General features: G+C 37.2%; 2 protein-coding genes across 2 annotated transcripts in view; both read right to left on the bottom strand.

The window, feature by feature from the left end:
- LOC309493716 (polymeric immunoglobulin receptor-like) overlaps nt 1-19,550 on the bottom strand; it is a 223,154-nt gene that overhangs the window by 121,053 nt on the left and 82,551 nt on the right. The gene's annotated exons all lie outside the window — the stretch shown is intronic.
- Nucleotides 8,388-10,536, bottom strand: LOC309495981 (B-cell receptor CD22-like). Its single transcript, XM_082165902.1, has 6 exons — nt 10,294-10,536; nt 10,129-10,210; nt 9,055-9,100; nt 8,823-8,903; nt 8,613-8,672; nt 8,388-8,439 (listed from the first exon to the last, which is right to left on the bottom strand). The coding sequence occupies exons 1-6, from the start codon at nt 10,514-10,516 to the stop codon at nt 8,419-8,421; spliced, it is 513 nt and encodes a 170-aa protein (XP_082022028.1). The 5' UTR covers nt 10,517-10,536; the 3' UTR covers nt 8,388-8,418.

The following is a 19,550-nucleotide window of genomic DNA, read 5'->3' as shown; positions in this document are numbered from 1 at the left end:
CAATCCGCTATGGAAAAAGCGCGTTTGCTCTTAAAGGGAATGTGAGATGACGCTCTGATTGGTTTATTTCACGTTACGCCCAAACCACACCTATGAATAATGAAGCTACTTCAGACCAACCCATTTTAGATTTGCGCCTGGCGCAATAGTCATTTATCCCGCCGGGAAAATAGCAACAGCGCCGAGACCCGCCCACAAAGTTACTTGCGCTTTGCGCTTTGACACTTGCGTTTCAGATCGTTAAAATAGGGCCCGAAATGTGTTAATAGTATAGCTTACACAGGCGGATGTAGTGCTAACTGATGTTGTTCTCACCTGAGGATGCTAATGTTGGTGTTTGTCAGATAATATGTATGTAATGCCTCTATGTAAATATGTAATTTGTGTGAATTATTTCTTCAAATGTATATTTTGCAGCCAAAACAATAAAACACTCCTAATGTTTTAGCAAAACTTGTAAAACATACAGGTTTTTAGTAAAACTTTTATGTAAAATACATGTCTAAAACAGAGAGATAGGCTGCGTTCGAAACCGCATACTTCCCTACTATATAGTAAGGGAAAAAGAGTAGGCGAGCGAAAAAGTATGTACGAATCCTCTGTATTCATAAAAGAGTAGGCGAGAATTACCTGGGTGACGTACTAATTATCGCGAGATTCGGACGTACGTATACTTATAGTGCGTTCGAATATGCATACTTTCCTACTATATAGTAGGCGAAAACAGTACGTGAAATAAAAAGTATGTTCGAAACATATATTCATAAAAGAGTAGGCGAGAAATCACCGGATGGCTTACTGCTTCAGCCCAGATTTTCGAGTGCTCATCTGATGGATCCTCTTCTATCCCAGGAGGCCTCGCGAGAGGATACGTCATTATCAAACATCGCAGAGATCGGCGACGCGGGTGCTTTCAAATGTGAGTAAACACGGTTCCTTGTGTTAAAATTGCATGTGTTGAACTACTGTAGAGTAAACTGTTGAATTGTTGAAGGTGTAAAGACGTTACACAGTGTAGTATAGTTGTGATGTTGCTGTAAAAACACGTTTTATTATGTATAGCTAACAGGGGAGCTCCAGTAAGGACACGTAAGTTACGTCTCTAAAGTGGATTTACATAAACCATATACATCTTAAAGACGCTTATTTTAAATGTCTATTTACATCCGACAGGAAAATCTTAAGTAAGTATTGCAGAAGAGCACATCACAACATGATAGACATCTGAGTGATGAATGTGTGCTATTATGTAGAACAAATCTATAAAGTAACTAAACATAAGTTATCTATTTTATTTGTCCATTAGTACTGTTGATCAATTGAGGAACATTTATGTTGGATAAAAAGTTAAAACAACCTCAACATGTAAATGTAGTGTTGAGCTCATAAATCACAGATGTAATGTGAATCTTGTCTGGATGTTACAGGGACAGATGAACTATGTATGTGTGTTTATCCGGTGGAGAGCGGCTCATGAAGCTGAATGCTGCCATCAAAGGCTTTGAGTGAGTATACTACAGAAATGAATAACAACAACTATTTAAATATTAAGTTGTAGTTTATTTTAATTATTGTAATTTCAAAAAGAGCTCTTACAGCACTTTTCTGATTCTTGATTTCTGTGCATTTGCTGCAGATCTTTTGTGGTGGAGCAGGACCTACAAGGAAAGATGATGGCGGCATTTGTGAAAAAAAACGTTTTTGTCTTCTAAATAATACAGAAATCAAATGACATTGTGCTGTTAAAATTACTGCTTTTGTGTTATGTTTGTGCAGTTTTGTAGGATCCGAGATGTCAGCAGACTGGTGTAAGCACTGAGGATGAGGAGCCCAGAGCTGAATCCTGGAGATGGTGCCATGGACGAGACCCTCCATCACTCCACCTGTCCTTATGAGACCCTCCATCACTCCACCTGTCCTTACGAGAACCTCCATCACTCCACCTGCCCTTACGAGACCCTCCATCACTCCACCTGCCCTTACGAGACCCTCCATCACTCCACCTGCCCTTACGAGACCCTCCATCACTCCACCTGCCCTTACGATACCCTCCATCACTCCACCTGCCCTTACGATACCCTCCATCACTCCACCTGCCCTTACGGGACCCTCCATCACTCCACCTGCCCTTACGATACCCTCCATCACTCCACCTGCCCTTACGATACCCTCCATCACTCCACCTGCCCTTACGAGACCCTCCATCACTCCACCTGCCCTTACGATACCCTCCATCACTCCACCTGCCCTTACGAGACCCTCCATCACTCCACCTGCCCTTACGAGACCCACCATCACTCCACCTGTCCTTACGAGACCCTCCATCACTCCACCTGCCCTTACGAGACCCTCCATCACTCCACCTGTCCTTACGAGACCCTCCATCACTCCCACCTGCCCTTACGGGACCCTCCATCACTCCACCTGCCCTTACGAGACCCTCCATCACTCCCACCTGCCCTTACGGGACCCTCCATCACTCCACCTGCCCTTACGATACCCTCCATCACTCCACCTGCCCTTACGAGACCCTCCATCACTCCCACCTGCCCTTACGGGACCCTCCATCACTCCACCTGCCCTTACGAGACCCTCCATCACTCCACCTGCTCTTATTGCCTCAGATTGTGAAGCACAACACATCACGCAACAACCTCAGGCATGAAGGAAAGGCTCACCTCTGACGGTCAGCTGATTCATTTGAATAAAGCCGCAGAAAAAAAGCCGCTGTGTTGAGATGGCAGAAGGATGTGGGGTTCAGCGCCTGTAGCCTACATACATGATTGTAGTTTGAATAAAGCTTTGTTTCATGTGTTGACTTGTATATGCATTTGTTTATTGTGTGATGGTGACTTTGATTCATTCTTTTTTTTACTAATTTATTAATATTTCTCATTGTTGTCAGTAAATAAAAATATAATTATTTAATTAATGCTTTAATTAATTGTTTGAATGAAAATGTAGATATGTTCACTATATACACATCTAGAGTGTATTCATGCATAGCTATGTCATATGACATACATTACATTTTGTTTGTTTTATTGAATTATATCATTTTCAGTAAAAAGTAATATAATTAAGTATTGGTCAGCATTTATCGTTGTTATTATTGTATGTTTTGGGGTGGGATAGCAATGCAATTCATTCTGGGGTAATATAAATTTTTTATATTAATGATACTTACATTTTTTGAGTATAAAATCAACTGTTTTCTCCAAAGGCGAATCTTCGCACAGCTGCCCTTTGTGCAGACATTACAAACGCTGAGGAAAACCATTCTAGGTAGGGCTGTCGAATTACTGATGTTATGAGGTGTGTATAAATACACTCACCTAAAGGATTATTAGGAACACCATACTAATACTGTGTTTGACCCCCTTTCGCCTTCAGAACTGCCTTAATTCTACGTGGCATTGATTCAACAAGGTGCTGAAAGCATTCTTAAGAAATGTTGGCCCATATTGGTAGGATAGCATCTTGCAGTTGATGGAGATTTGTGGGATGCACATCCAGGGCACGAAGCTCCCGTTCCACCACATCCCAAAGATGCTCTATTGGGTTGAAATCTGGTGACTGTGGGGGCCATTTTAGTACAGTGAACTCATTGTCATGTTCAAGAAACCAATTTGAAATGATTCGAACTTTGTGACATGGTGCATTATCCTGCTGGAAGTAGCCATCAGAGGATGGGTACATGGTGGTCATAAAAGGATGGACATGGTCAGAAACAATGCTCAGGTAGGCCGTGGCATTTAAACGATGCCCAATTGGCACTAAGGGGCCTAAAGTGTGCCAAGAAAACATCCCCCACACCATTACACCACCACCACCAGCCTGCACAGTGGTAACAAGGCATGATGGATCCATGTTCTCATTCTGTTTACGCCAAATTCTGACTCTACCATCTGAATGTCTCAACAGAAATCGAGACTCATCAGACCAGGCAACATTTTTCCAGTCTTCAACTGTCCAATTTTGGTGAGCTCTTGCAAATTGTAGCCTCTTTTTCCTATTTGTAGTGGAGATGAGTGGTACCCGGTGGGGTCTTCTGCTGTTGTAGCCCATCCGCCTCAAGGTTGTGCGTGTTGTGGCTTCACAAATGCTTTGCTGCATACCTCGGTTGTAACGAGTGGTTATTTCAGTCAAAGTTGCTCTTCTATCAGCTTGAATCAGTCGGCCCATTCTCCTCTGACCTCTAGCATCAACAAGGCATTTTCACAGGACTGCCGCATACTGGATGTTTTTCCCTTTTCACACCATTCTTTGTAAACCCTAGAAATGGTTGTGCGTGAAAATCCCAGTAACTGAGCAGATTGTGAAATACTCAGACCGGCCTGTCTGGCACCAACAACCATGCCACGCTCAAAATTGCTTAAATCACCTTTCTTTCCCATTCTGACATTCAGTTTGGAGTTCAGGAGATTGTCTTGACCAGGACCACACCCCTAAATGCATTGAAGCAACTGCCATGTGATTGGTTGATTAGATAATTGCATTAATGAGAAATTGAACAGGTGTTCCTAATAATCCTTTAGGTGAGTGTATATACACGTGTGTGTGTGTGTGTGTGTGTGTGTGTGTGTGTGTGTGTGTGTGTGTGTGTGTGTGTGTGTGTGTGTGTGTGTGTGTGTGTGTAACTGGAGAGATGGTTACTGTTACTATTTCCAAATTACGTTTCCAAATACGATCCATAACATTAACGTTACTGTTAAAGGATTAATTTTAGTATGGCTAATGTACCTCTACATCCTTTCAAACCATTCATCAGAACACACACACAAATACATGCATATGATGTACTGTGTACAGTATGTGTACATGTAAATGTACTGAAATTAATCCCATTAACACTTACGTTAATGTTATGAACATAGTTATTCCACTCAGTAACCATATCTCAAGTTTCATGTCAACTAACCGCACTGTTAACGTAATGCCGTCTCTCCATCATATATTTACCGATAAACAATTGTAATAAAATTGTATTAATGCTGTGTTTCTGCTACTCCCCAGAAAAAAAATCAGTGTCAACGTAATAATCAATGTACATTATGCGTCAATATTTACAGATAATTGCTGCAAAAAAAATCAGTTAAAATCAGTGGCAACGCAGAATTGTTTGGAACTATGTAGAGACTCATGAACCATGTGACGGCGAGATCACAACTCTCATATTTAACGGCTCTGTTTTCATCATCGTAGAATGAATATGAACTAACTTCCAGTTGAAATGTATGTTGCTATAGGCTATATTAAGGACTTTTTTATAGGAATGTTGTTCCGAACAACAGCGAGTGTAATTTTGTGCAGTAATCCTTGTATTAATAATCTTATCTACTTCAATCTATTTTTTCTCTCTCTAGCAATCTCTAAGTGTAATGGTCTTTAATATCTGTTATGCTGTTATTCTAATTTATTGAATGTCAGAAAAAATGTGGAATTTTACAACTAGAGCCTTATTTTTTTCTGCCTTTTATTGGAAACATGAACAATATGGATATTCAAGTTTTAAAACATTAATAATCTAAATGAAGTAAGCTTCATACATCATTAAAAAAAAAAAAAGCATAAAGAGAAACACACTAGTGATTACACACTTTTACATAATTCATAAACCATTTACGTTCATTATCGCACATCCATCTAAAAAATAATCGCCTGATTACTTCAGTCACACGTCATCATGGCACTCCTGTCAATCATTCAGGGCTCCTCCCACAAAGAGATGCATAAAGGCTGTAGTGTTGTCACGATACTAGAATTTCTAACTTCGATACGATACCTTGAAAAATATCGATATTCGATACCATTTTCGATACCACGGAGAAAAAAACTGCCACAATATTAAGTTTTTTTTTTATTATTTAAAGCTAAATATAACAAGTCTAGAACATGACAATGAGGTATATTTTACATGAACAAAAATGTCCTGAAGTAGTGCACTTGTTCAAAAGCATTAATGCTGGTTAATACATTAACGTTATTTGATGAACAGATTTAAACGCAAACGTGTGTGCATTACACGCGAAAACAATGCTATTAGTGCTTTTAACAATACAGATTGTGTCAAAGCACTTAACAGTATCAAATTGGAGGATACACAGTAAATTCCACAGTGTTAAATCAACACTGCTCAGAGCAAATATGGTCCCACTCTACAGAGTGTTAAAGTAACACTAAAGCAGTGTTAAAGTTAATGAGATAATTAAGTGATTAATTTAGTGATGATTGAGCATTATTGAAGACACCTGCAGTTAACAAGCAGAATCACTGAAGGAGAAAATCATAAATTGTAAGTTACCATTATGGTGATGGGTGTTTGCTTTAGTTGGGCTCTTGACCCTTATATATTTACTTTAGAGTTAGTTAGGCTCTTGTATCTGAGTTATAACTGCCAGATGAACAAAGAAAAAAAGTGATCTGATGGTGTTGGTTATATTATGACATTCATCATTTGAACTTGATCACTGAACTCATTATGATCCTTATTTCTGACTTCGATTTATGTTGTTGGTTACAAAATAACTGTGAATCTGCATAAATATCCAGAATTTTTGATATAATATAAAGGATTTCTTAAAAGTTGTTTAAAACAAAAAAATCTTTCCTTTAGGCACACACAGACGTCAAGATTCAGTCTATGCATCTCAACAATGGTGACGAGCAGAATATTCAATTAGGAAAAGTAAATTAAATAGACAATTCAGATCATAATTTATTCATACCGCAATGCATGATGGGAGCCATTAATGAGTTGTGATTGGTGGCAGCCACTGCAACATGCTTTATTATTGTCACCATTGTTGAGATTCACAGGCTGATTATTGATGTTTGTGTTTCTAAATAAATTAATTTGAAAGTGTTTTGATCAGAACAATGTTTATGAAATATTTTGGATTATTAGTAAAGTATTGATAATCATATGCTGTTAAAATCACAAAGCTGCTGGTAACAAGTTAAACCAAACTATCTCAATAAGTTTCATTTTTCAGATCACAGCATGATTACGTCAAAACATAACCAACACTATCAGATCACACTTTACTTTGTTCATTTTACTGTTATAAATCAATAACAGCAGACAAACAACAGTAAATATTAAAGTAAACATATAAGGGTCAAGAGCCCAACTAAAGCAAACACCCATCACCATAATGGTAACTTACAATTTATGATTTTCTCCTTCAGTGATTCTGCTTGTTAATATCAGGTGTCTTCAATAATAGTCAATCATCACTAAATTAATCACTTAATTATCTCATTAACTTTAACACTGCTTTAGTGTTACTTTAACACTCTGTAGAGTGGGACCATATTTGCTCTGAGCAGTGTTGATTTAACACTGTGGAATTTACTGTGTAGAGTGTCAGTAATGTATAATAATAAGATAAAACATTACATTTTCAGTTAAAGGCATTGCATTATTGAATTTAAAGATGTCATTCAATAGCTCAGTTTAGTTTAATTAGTATCTGTGTAATCAAATTGATGATAAGATATGAAGGCAAATTGCAGAATTAAATACAAATTTTTGAATAAAGTTAAATAAGCACAAGTTAATTTACATTTGACCACAGTTAAAATATTTAACGTTACTTGTCTAAGATTTCTCAGTCAGATTATATTAACTTTAAGAATTACGGTGAAAAAAACGAGACAACACACACTCATATCAACAACAATACTAGGCCATCTTGGTTAATGTTTCAGAAATGTTCAAATGAGAAGAGTTACCAACCTCTCGAAATTATTTATATAGATCCCGGTGTCGGTCTTTCAGGTGCTTTGCTATATTAGGCCCCGATCACACCTATTGACCTAACGCATTTTTCAGGTTCGAAAACGCGAGGCACACAGCTGCACTTACCATCACACAGAACCAGCAGTGCGCTGCGTTTGTTATGTTGCTCGGCAACCACTGAAACCGCTGTCCTGTCAGTCAAGTACACGTCAAATCAGCCTTTTATTAACTTTATTTACTTTCTGTTAACATTGTGGTAGTTAACGCGAGAGCACCACAAGTTTATCCTCCATCATCGCACTCTCCGGGCGTTCAAGCAACTAGCTTTCATCATTAAAACGGAAGACCCGCGAGGCGCAGCAGGCGAATAAACAGCGCGCAGAACGCTCGCTGGAAACCAGTTTAAAATAGCGCCTCTCACTGCAAAAAAACGCGTCAGGTGTGATCGGCCCCATTCACTTCACTTTTGCTATTTAACCAGAGCGAATGAGACGGTGCGCGTGTGGTGTTTGTCAACGCGCCTTTGGAGAGAAGTGAAAGTGACAGCTCGGCTAGTATCGATACTTCAGGAAATTAGTATTGGTACCGTTCAGATATTTCAGTATCGATATTTATCGAAATATCGATATTTTTGACAACACTAAAAGGCTGTAATATTTACTGTGTCCAAAACACTACAGCCTCTTCTTGTTAGGCTGAAAAATAAAGAAAGAAAGAAAGAAAGAAAGAAAGAAAGAAAGAAAGAAAGAAAGAAAGAAAGTGAAAACATTAATACTGAAATATGTCAATAAAAGCATCAACAACATGTGTCAAGAGGAAAGGCTAATAGATTGGGTTTTGTCTCTATCTAGTGGGTATTCTTACTTACTGGAAGATTTTCATACAGAGACGAGTCCAGTTCGGGTTTACAGTCATCAAGTTGAGCAGTCTGTATGAATGAAAACAAAGTGAAAACAGGAGTGTGTTATTTAAATTCCCGTATACTTAGTCAATATAGATATGTTCACACTGACATTGAGCGTTTAATTCCTTTTGACTAAAGGTGAAGAGAGTTTAGTCTTCTGTAGGAAACACTTACCGTTACATTCTCATACACAGGGTCACTCAATTCAACATTATAAGCGTCGAGTCTGTCATGATCAGGTCTGGAATGATTCATCTTTGCCATTAAAGAAAAAAAAAGAATAAATAAAAAATAAATAATATCTATAAACAACTCACTAGAATAAGTTTCTGCTACATTCAGACTTTAAATCATTTAGATACCAATTCATTTCCCTGATCAGTAAACTTCTGATAATTATTCTCACCTGAGACTCCTGTGTGTCATTTCTCTTTTTCATCCTCCTGGTTCCCCTTTAAAGACAGTGATTTGACACAATTACAACCAATCAGATTCAGAAATTATTTGATGTTTAATACACAGATATGATTTGAACTAAAGGTATTTCTCTATAGGACGTGGCACTGCCGTTTTGAATGTGATGAAATCTGGTCTATCTTCAGGATTTACGGAGTAATGATGTGAGCTTCAGATTTCCTCATTCAATAACTAACTGAGTAGCTGTCAGTGTGGAAAGAAAAAATGGGAAATTCTGCCTTGGCTCACATTCATCAAGACCAGAGACAAACCTAAATTAAGTGCGTGGGTCCCAGGGAAAATTAGTTAATAAAGATTTAGCCGTTCGTAACAGGAACAAGCTATTTAATCTTTATTTTATTATTTCATGACGTTTCACTGAATTCACAACTTTTTAAATGTCAATCTTTATAGTAGAAGATACAATACAATCTTCATATTTATAACGGACTGTCACCATAAAAACTGCACTTTGTGTGGTGGTGACAGGAACTGTAACGGTCATTAGCTGGAGTGCCCTTGAGAGCCACCAGAGGGCACTCCACATCAGACTATCATGATTCACTCACAACTACATTTCCCATAACTCACTGCCAGGACTCATCATCCCTGACTGCATCCACTTGTGTCTCATTATCTGGTTTAGCTCACCCCATATAAGCCTGGTTCCTCCTATCACTCACTGCAAAGTTTTGTATGTTGTTGTGCTGCATTGTCTCTTGGTTCTTGGATTTTTGCCTGTTTCTCGGATTCCCTTTTTGCTGCTGACCCTTGTTTGTTTGCTTGGACTGCCTTCTTGTGCTTGACCCTTTGCTTGTGTTTGATAACGATTCTGAAAAACCTGTTAAACAAACTGCATTTGGATCCTCAACCTTGTCTCGGAGCAGTTCGTAACAGGAACAAGCTATTTAATCTTTATTTTATTATTTTATTAGTTCATGACGTCTCGCTGAATTAACAACTTTCTTATTCATTCAGTCATTCATTCACACACACGAGAGAGTACCACAGACACACATCTTACCAAATCACTAACATCGCAATGATCACTGCAGCTCCACAAACCCCTCCAATGGATATGTATAATATCACCAGACGTCCTGCAACTGAGACAAAAGAGTAAAACATCTGAACAGATTCATTTGAGTCACTATAGAAAGAGTAATGTAAGTAATATGAGCCGCTCTACCTTTACCAGTGACAGTTACAGCGTCTGATCTCTGAGATCCATGTTGATTGTGAGCCTGACAGTAGAAGCGTCCACTCTGTAGTGCACTGAAACTCTGTCCAGATCCAACAGCTGAGGGTTCATTCTCCTTAAACCAGCTGAAGTTCAGAGCAGGAGGGTTTGAGTCACTGATGCAGTTCAGAGTCACTGAATCTCCCTCCACTATTACACCAGATCCACTCATCAACACTGAGACGTTCCCGGGGGGGTCTAAAAAAAACAAAAAAACAAAAAAACATTAAACAGTAAATATTACAGAATGATACATTTAGAAATTTTAAAAAGATGTGCTGGTGAATTAAAACCTTAAATCAAACACAATTTCCATTTTTTTAAAGAGAAAAAGGCAATCTGTACTCACACATGACATTGAGCTGAACAGCAGGAGAGATGTGAGTGTGTCCGTCTACAGCACAGCTATATCTGCCTGAATCCTCTCTTCTGACTGACTGCAGCAGGAGTTCATTGTTTCTGTCTCTTCTCTCAGTTAATGGCTGTGAGTTTCTGTACCAGATGAATGTTGCTCTGTCAGTCAGAGCGCAGCTGCTTTTACATCTCAGATTGACTGAATCTCCCTCTGTCACTCTCTCAGGAGACTCCACCTGAAGATCTGAACACAACACACACATTATATCTAGTGCTGCTGTCATACACTGATTATTATTCAACATAATACACAGAAGAAGAGATAAACCTCATCAAACTCACCTGTGACATTAAGAGTCACTCCAGATTTACCAATCCATTTTCCATCTTTATCAGTGATGAATCTGAAATAGTACATGTGTGAATCCTTCAGTGTCACATGACTCAGTCTGACGGTGCAGTTCTGCTGTTTATCTCCCACACTCTAAAAAGTGCATATGGCTTGTCATTAGTTTAAAGAACTTTTTATACTTGATCTGACTCAATAAATTCACTTTTCTGGCTTGTCGTTGGTCTAATGTAATTGAGTTTAGTTGTCTTGAAGTAAAACAATTTTTTTGGGTGTAATTTAAACTAATTGCTTTAAATCAAATTACAATTTTACGTCCACGTCCAAACCACGTGACTACTGACGTCATCAAGCTTGGGTCGAGAATTTTCTGTTCGGCCGCCATCTTGTTTTGCTGTATGAAGACCGTTGCGGATCCACAGTATTGGTGAGTAATCATAAAAATAAGTTTTCATTAAGTTTTATTGCCGTTGATATACATTTGTATAATATTAAAGTAGAATTCAATGCATTCATGCATGTGTTTGGTTGAATATCTGTTTTATTTTGGTCAGAGTCATCTGATATTTCAAGTGTACAGTTAATGTTAGCTATAACTGTTAGGCCTAGTAACGATGGATAGCCATTAATATATACTTAAGTAACGTTAGATAATTTGTGGACTTTTAATTACATTATTTATTTGGGTTTTTCCTGCTTTGAGAATTACAAGGCGACCGCCTCCGTCAAATGGTGTGACCTATCCGGCTGTCCTCAAAACTCAGACAGGCTCAGATTAGGCCTGTCGCGATAAATAATCAGAAATATTGTTACTCAATCATTCACAAATTCTAATATAATGATTTAAGTGGTGTAAAGCCATTTCATATCTTGTTGTGAGGGACAGAAGAAATTTTACATTGTTAAATTAAAGTTTACGCAAACTCGTCTTCCCTCCGCTGCAGCTGTCAATCAATTTGATCCATTCAGCATTCAAACAGCACGTCGCGGTAAAACTCCTCGTAGACGTCTGCCAAATTTAATAATCGTGACAGCCCAAGTTCAGATACCTATTTTCCAAGCAGGATTTTACCACCTTCAACTAATTTTGATCCAGGAAAAACCCCAAAATAGTATATAATTGTTACTATCGGTAGAGATTGTATATAATACATTGCGTATCTGCATTTCGTTCAGTGGATTGCATAACGTTAAGTTTCTGACATTTGATTGATGTAGAAACATTGGTGAATGAGAAAAATGATCATTACCTTATGAGCTTGTGGTAACCATCTAGGTGCCATAGAGAGTTCGGGCCAGCTACGCGGTATGTTCTGCGCTGTAGTCTGTGTGACAATGCTCTCAAAACAGCTGCCTCTGGATTTGTTCTGAGCATGCTCTCCCGCACCCTCCTCCTTTGAACAAGCACACCTGCTGAGCTTAACTGAGCCCTCACAGACTCAGGTCCAAGAAGATCATTTTGACCGACAGCATTGATGACCATGCTGTCAAGCTCCTGATCCGTTATTTGTGCATAGCGTCTTGAGCGATTGAGATGAAAGATTCTGTAAAAGGAAGGTTTTTACAAAGCAATTACTTCAAATTGTAAACCATTTAGTTTTCACTCATTTTTTATTTGATAAATATCTGTCAAAAAATATAACCCCAAAAATTTGATAATTCTTATAAGTTATCAAGGGGAAATATTTTGTTTTGTTTGTTTGTTTCACACAGCCCGCATATTTTGGCCCTATTAAAGTCCTTTAAGCTGGCCCATGTCATGTGTCCACTCTTGGACAGAGGTCTGCTACCCGACCCGAGCCCGATGGGTCCCGAAAAATGTGCGGGTTTCGGGTCGGGTTCGGGTTAATGTTTAATGAACAGCATCAGGTTTGGGTGGGTTCGTGTTTGTAACTAAGAAAAACTAAATAGGCTATATAGTTTACGTGCCGTGTGCTTTGCCGGCACGCGTGAGAGAGAAAGTAGGCTACATGCGTGCGCAGATGTGCAGCTACACACAGACAGACCACAGACACACAGGCTCTCTCTCAAATATATATATATATAAACAGAGTGGACCTCGGTTTCGGGCTTAACATGTAAATGTAGGCTAATTATCGGGTCGGGTCGGGTTAAATGATCGCGGGTATACGGGCCGGGTTCGGGCTTCAGTTTAAAGCCTGTGCAGACCTCACTGGTTGTGAACTTCTCCCTTTCACACTTTTATTGTGTTCATTTGGACATTTAAGACACTATGAAGAAATTATTTCTGTTTTAAACCCTGTGCTCACATGAACATTTACAGTAATTTGATGGCATGCACAGTGTGTTAGACACTGGCTGAACCTTGCCTTAGTCGCCGTCTCACAGTGGATCGTGACACATGAAGGATTTCGGCAATTTGCCTTGAAGTAAATCCAGACTCCACCAGAAATTCTATTTGTGGCCTGGTTATGTTGTATGATGGGGGACCTATACCACCATGATTTAATGGAACTTGATACCCACTTGCACCTTCTGGAAGTATAGAGAAAAAAAAGACAGCATTTAGCATGCAGACTCTGGTCATAACGTGCATTATGAACTGGTGCATAATTTCTGCCCATTAACAAATTTGACTGGAAAACTGGAAAAGCTGCAACAGGTTAGATTGGCATTCAAAATGGATTAATATATTTCAATATGATTTTTCCTTTAAATTGGGTATAAATGTTTGCCATCTTCATTACATCGCTATATTAAATTTATTAGCCTGGTCTCGCAGGATCTGAATGAATGCTGAAAGAAGAGAGATGAGTTCTTGTGCAGAAGCAGTCCCTAATGGTACCCTGCGTAAAGTGATCAACACCGTTTCCAATCTAAAAGCACATTACATAAAAAAAGTTCAAGAGACAAAAATAAGATTGAAATTAATAATACATGGATTTTTATTTTATGGAACTTTGTTGGCAGTGTTCTGAATCGTTCCTAGCCTTGCACTTTAGAAAACTTCCATCATTAATGAATAACTACACAGTAATAAACAAGTAACGCAATATTAACTTTATAGTAACTACTATTAACTAACAATAAACTCTGATTATTTTTTTAGTTGGTAATAGTGCTCAGTTGACTGTGGTAGTTAACTATTACCTATTAAGTAATTACTAGTAGAAACCAGAGAACTACCAATAACTAGGCCAACTATATGGTGCATAATTAATGAGAGTAATGCTTAATGTATAAGCCTAATTTTTCTAAAGTAAAGATGGTAACCCACTAATAAAGACTCATGTGTTAATACATCCTTCAGAAGGAATTTGTATCAGCAATCCAAAAACGCACAAATTCTTATACAATGATTTCAGTCACCTAATATCAAACTTTTCACTTTAGCATACTGATCCAAAATAATTCTTAATTCCTTCTGAAGGATATAGTAACACATCACTTTTCACATTAATTATGAACCTGTATATTAGTAGTTCTCTAGAGTATGAAAAATAGTAATTAGCCTACTTTGCTAATAATGAACTACCACAGTCAACTGAGCATTATACTAACAAATACATTAATCAGAGTTTATTGTTAGTTAATAGTGGTTAGAGACTCAATATTGCGTTCAGCTGCGTCTACACAAGTGACTTTGTCACCAGTGGACATAGCCTATAGGTTACCCCAGAATGAAGTTTCAAGGATGGGGTACGTGTCACCCCGCCCACACTGAAAAAAATGATTCGTTGAATTTACTAAATCTTTTTATGGTAAGTGGTTCCACACAATTAATTTTAGCTACATTTAAACAAATGTATTAAGTTGAACTAAAATGTAATAAGTTCAACTTAATGCATTTGTTTAAATGTAGCTAAAATCAATTGTGTGGAACCACTTATAAAAAAAGTAGTAGGCTAAATTCAACGAATAATTTTTTTTAAGTGCACCCCCAATTAGAATTTAATCGAATTTGCTTTAGTAGGCCTATAGCCTATATTTTTCAGGACAATTGGGTCCGGATTCGTGACAACATCTTAGATTTTGGGACTTTGAGCGTTTTATTAGTATACACTCGTTTATTCATGTAGCCTAGTTATCCAATAATAGGCTAATGGACGGATTTTCTACCCATAGCCTACTTCCAATGAATAATTTAGAACACTGCCAACAATGGTTCCATAAAATGAAAATCCATGCAGTGGAAGGCGGTGAATGAAAAACAGTGATATGAACCTACCTTACAATTGTTGCTTCCACAATGTCAAGGTTCGGGTTTACCGTTGACAAAACAAGACGACAACTGTCGTTAAAAGTGATCATGCACTGAAACAAAATTCTATGAGCCATTAGTGCTGGGCGTGGGTGGCATTTCAGTGTTCTGTCGAGCTGTCCTTGTCAGATTTTCCTATAGCGCAAAATTATAGCCACATCTATCGGTTCCTACATCGTAACATTTTGCGCGTTTCTTTCATGGTTTCTTTTTCACGCCTGTGACCACATAAAGTAATTCAGTGTAACTTTGCCGAAGATTAGGCAATAGGGTGATTTTTATGGAGCTTATAATATGACAAAACGATTTGAATTTGAATTGTGTAAATTTGAATTATTTGCAAGTGAAATCTAACAAAATTGAATTTTAGGTGGTAGTTTAAATAGTTCTGAATTTGATTTTTTTAAAACGAATATTGAACATTTGAAATTTAACAAACTGAAATGTTTTTATGGCTGAATTTTATAGACATGTATTTTCCAACAGCTAGTTTTTTTTTGTTCTGAATTCGTATACTGCAAATATTCAGTTTAAAAAAATACAGATTCAAGTTTTCAAGATGAAGAAATTCGGAACTTCAAATTCAGTTTTCTAAAATTCAAGTTCAAAAATTCAAGTTCAAAAATTCAAGTTCAAAAATTCAGATCTTACAGAAAGTAGGTCACAGGTCATCCACAGGGAAGAGTAAAGGATCTCAGATAAGTCGAACAGAGCATTTTGGCTGCACTGCAGTAGTTTTCTGCCGCAAACGCGGTGGTGGTTCAAGAGAATCCGTGTATCTTTCGTTCAGTCGTTTTTTTATTTAATATTAAGAGTAGAAAAATGAGAAAACAGCTTGAGTATTAGATTTCTAATATTCTAGTAATAATAGTCCGCTGTTGCACGGAGCTTACAAAAATTGTGTATTGCAACTATAGGCTATATTTCATTTCCTCATCAAACAACTAGACTAACGAATGGCTCGGCACAACAGAAGAGCCCAGAAAGGGCTTTCTCTCTGTGTAGACCAGCAGTTGGTCTGAATTTGCTATAGCCTATTTTCCGGACTGTATAGGCTAAGTCACGTTTTATGAAACACGCTGTGATTTATTCCAAAGTGACTCTGGCATATATAATGCATTTAACATTAAATAATATAAATGTTGACTTTCAAAAGTAGGCGCGCCAAGAAGGCTATTCTCTGTATTTTGGTTCATTTTTGGTGAGCGCCAGAAAGATCTAAAGAGACCGAGACGCGCTAAAGCAGCGCATCATGTTGTTTTATTTATTTTTCAATGGCATTATATTTTGTAGTCATTTTGAATGTACACAAATTGACTATAAATAACAGAGTATTAAGTTATTTCCCAGCAGTGGAACAAATCCAAGTGATGGCGCTCGCGCATCGCGCTCTCACACAACATAGCCTACTATCAGACCTGGCGTTGCTCATTATCAAAATGAAACACAGTCAAACAAACATATAAAAAGGTATTCTGCCTAATTTAATTGGTCTGTTGTACAATATAAAAGGCAAGCTGTGCCGCACACAGTAGCCTACAGTCCAAACATTTCCCTTGAAGACGCTGATTTAGCCTATAGCCTAGGCTACGTGTATTTTGGGACTCGACTGAAGTATGACGCCTTTTTATTTGTATTATAATATAATATATTAAAATACATCATCTTCTGAGTTTTATGATGTAGCTAGGCCTTTTGTGTTTTATTTAAATTAAAATGTATTGTAATTTACATCTCAATAGGATGCGCTTTGTGCATTCTCTGACATTACATTTATTTATTCCATTAATATTGAGTATCAATTGATGTTAAACAAAACTGTGTTATTTTCTATGGCAACTAAACTTCCAAAATAAATAATAATAAAAAAGAATAAAAAAAAAAAAGCTCCGCAGCTTTTCCACACAGATTTTGAGAATTGGCCAGCTAAAAAAATAGGCCAAGGAAGTAGACTAACGGCTAGTGTCCGGGAGATGCGTTCATATTTATGAAATAAACATAACTGATTTTGTCTACACCTAAATACATTTCCAAGGAACCCCTAATTATAACAGTGATTAAGCCCAAATGTGGGTGGGGGTAATGAACACAATATGTTTTTTTTTGTTTGTTTTTTTGTTTGTTTTTTGCCCAAATGGTCTCCACCAAGAAAAAACAACAAGAATGAAAAATAAGTAGCCATGTATAGGCCTAATAAAATAATATAGGCTACATAGCCTATAAAAGAGGCTATATTGTGCCCTTTATTACAAACAACATTTAGCCTATTTTAAACGCCAAGCCTAAACAAATTTATTTAAATCGAAACGGTCGCGCATCTCTCATTCAGTCAAAAGTTTTCATATTTGCAATGTAACACGTGGATGCTAACTATTAATATAAAGAAGGCGTCATACTTCAGTCGAATCCCAAAATACACGTATAGGCTAAATCAGCGTCTTCACAGCAAGGGAAATGTTTGGAGTAGGACTGTGTGCGGCACAGCTTGCCCTTTATATTGTACAACAGACCAATAAAATTAGGCAGAATAACTTTTTATATGTTTGGTTGACTGTGTTTCATTTTGATAATGAACAGTCTGCGATATGAAGTAACGTCAGGTCTGAAAGTATGTTGTGTGAGAGCGCGATGCGCGAGCGCCATCACTTGGATTTGTTCCACTGCTGGGAAATAACTTAATACTCTGTTATTTATAGTCAATTTGTGTACATTCAAAATGACTACAAAATATAATGCCATTGAAAAATAAATAAAACAACATGATGCGCTGCTTTAGCACGTCTCGGTCTCTTTAGATCTTTCTGGCGCTCACCAAAAATGAACCAAAATACAGAGAATAGCCTTCTTGGCGCGCCTACTTTTGAAAGTCAACATTTATATTATTTAATGTTAAATGCATTATATATGCCAGAGTCACTTTGGAATAAATCACAGCGTGTTTCATAAAACGTGACTTAGCCTATACAGTCCGGAAAATAGGCTATAGCAAATTCAGACCAACTGCTGGTCTACACAGAGAGAAAGCCCTTTCTGGGCTCTTCTGTTGTGCCGAGCCATTCGTTAGTCTAGTTGTTTGATGAGGAAATGAAATATAGCCTATAGTTGCAATACACAATTTTTGTAAGCTCCGTGCAACAGCGGACTATTATTACTAGAATATTAGAAATCTAATACTCAAGCTGTTTTCTCATTTTTCTACTCTTAATATTAAATAAAAAAACGACTGAACGAAAGATACACGGATTCTCTTGAACCACCACCGCGTTTGCGGCAGAAAACTACTGCAGTGCAGCCAAAATGCTCTGTTCGACTTATCTGAGATCCTTTACTCTTCCCTGTGGATGACCTGTGACCCACTTTCTGTAAGATCTGAATTTTTGAACTTGAATTTTTGAACTTGAATTTTTGAACTTGAATTTTTGAACTTGAATTTTAGAAAACTGAATTTGAAGTTCCGAATTTCTTCATCTTGAAAACTCTAATCTGTATTTTTTTAAACTGAATATTTGCAGTATACGAATTCAGAACAAAAAAAAACTAGCTGTTGGAAAATACATGTCTATAAAATTCAGCCATAAAAACATTTCAGTTTGTTAAATTTCAAATGTTCAATATTCGTTTTAAAAAAATCAAATTCAGAACTATTTAAACTACCACCTAAAATTCAATTTTGTTAGATTTCACTTGCAAATAATTCAAATTTACACAATTCAAATTCAAATCGTTTTGTCATATTATAAGCTCCATAGATTTTGCAGTGCAAGTTACCTCAGATTGTCCTATATGAAATAAAAGGGTAGGATTATTTTACGGTGCAAAATATCAGATTGTTCTACCATTAGAAAAATAAACGGATATGATTTGACAGTCTAAGTTTTCAATCTGTAGTTCCTCGACAGATGTTAGGTACACCCTAACAGATAATAAAGTAAATTGATGACGTAAATTTAAATAAGATTACTGAGATCATTTAGTTATAATCAAGCAGAAAAATATAGAAAATAGATTATTAATCAAATTCATTAAAACAAATCAAAATCATGGAACACAGAGGGGCAATACATAACGAGTAAAACAATAAAACTACTTATTAATATAAATATGAATTAAACAGGACCACTTTGTGCTGCACATTATGCATCAATGCAAAAAAAAGAACAAAAAAGGAAAATACACAATATACAATAAATTTGTGTTTATTTTTTTAATGAAAAGTAAAATACCAAATAAAGCATGACTCATCAACAGGCACCCAAACACTGTTGACACAACCGAGACTGT

This window comes from Leuciscus leuciscus, assembly GCF_965113295.1.
Source record: "Leuciscus leuciscus genome assembly, chromosome: 3".
Classification (NCBI taxonomy): domain Eukaryota; kingdom Metazoa; phylum Chordata; class Actinopteri; order Cypriniformes; family Leuciscidae; genus Leuciscus; species Leuciscus leuciscus.
Note: the sequence above shows the minus strand (reverse complement) of the source record. Positions and strands in the feature narration are given on the sequence as shown.

Bases quoted from the DNA above. Each gene is read 5' to 3' on its own strand.
- LOC309495981 (XM_082165902.1), bottom strand. From the start codon at position 10,516: ATGAGTGGATCTGGTGTAATAGTGGAGGGAGATTCAGTGACTCTGAAC. The intron at 9,101-10,128 runs GTAAGATGTGTG...CTGTCTTTAAAG, and splicing joins ATTGCGATGTTAGTGATTTG to GGGAACCAGGAGGATGAAAA. The intron at 8,904-9,054 runs GTGAGAATAATT...TTAATGGCAAAG, and splicing joins ATGACACACAGGAGTCTCAG to ATGAATCATTCCAGACCTGA.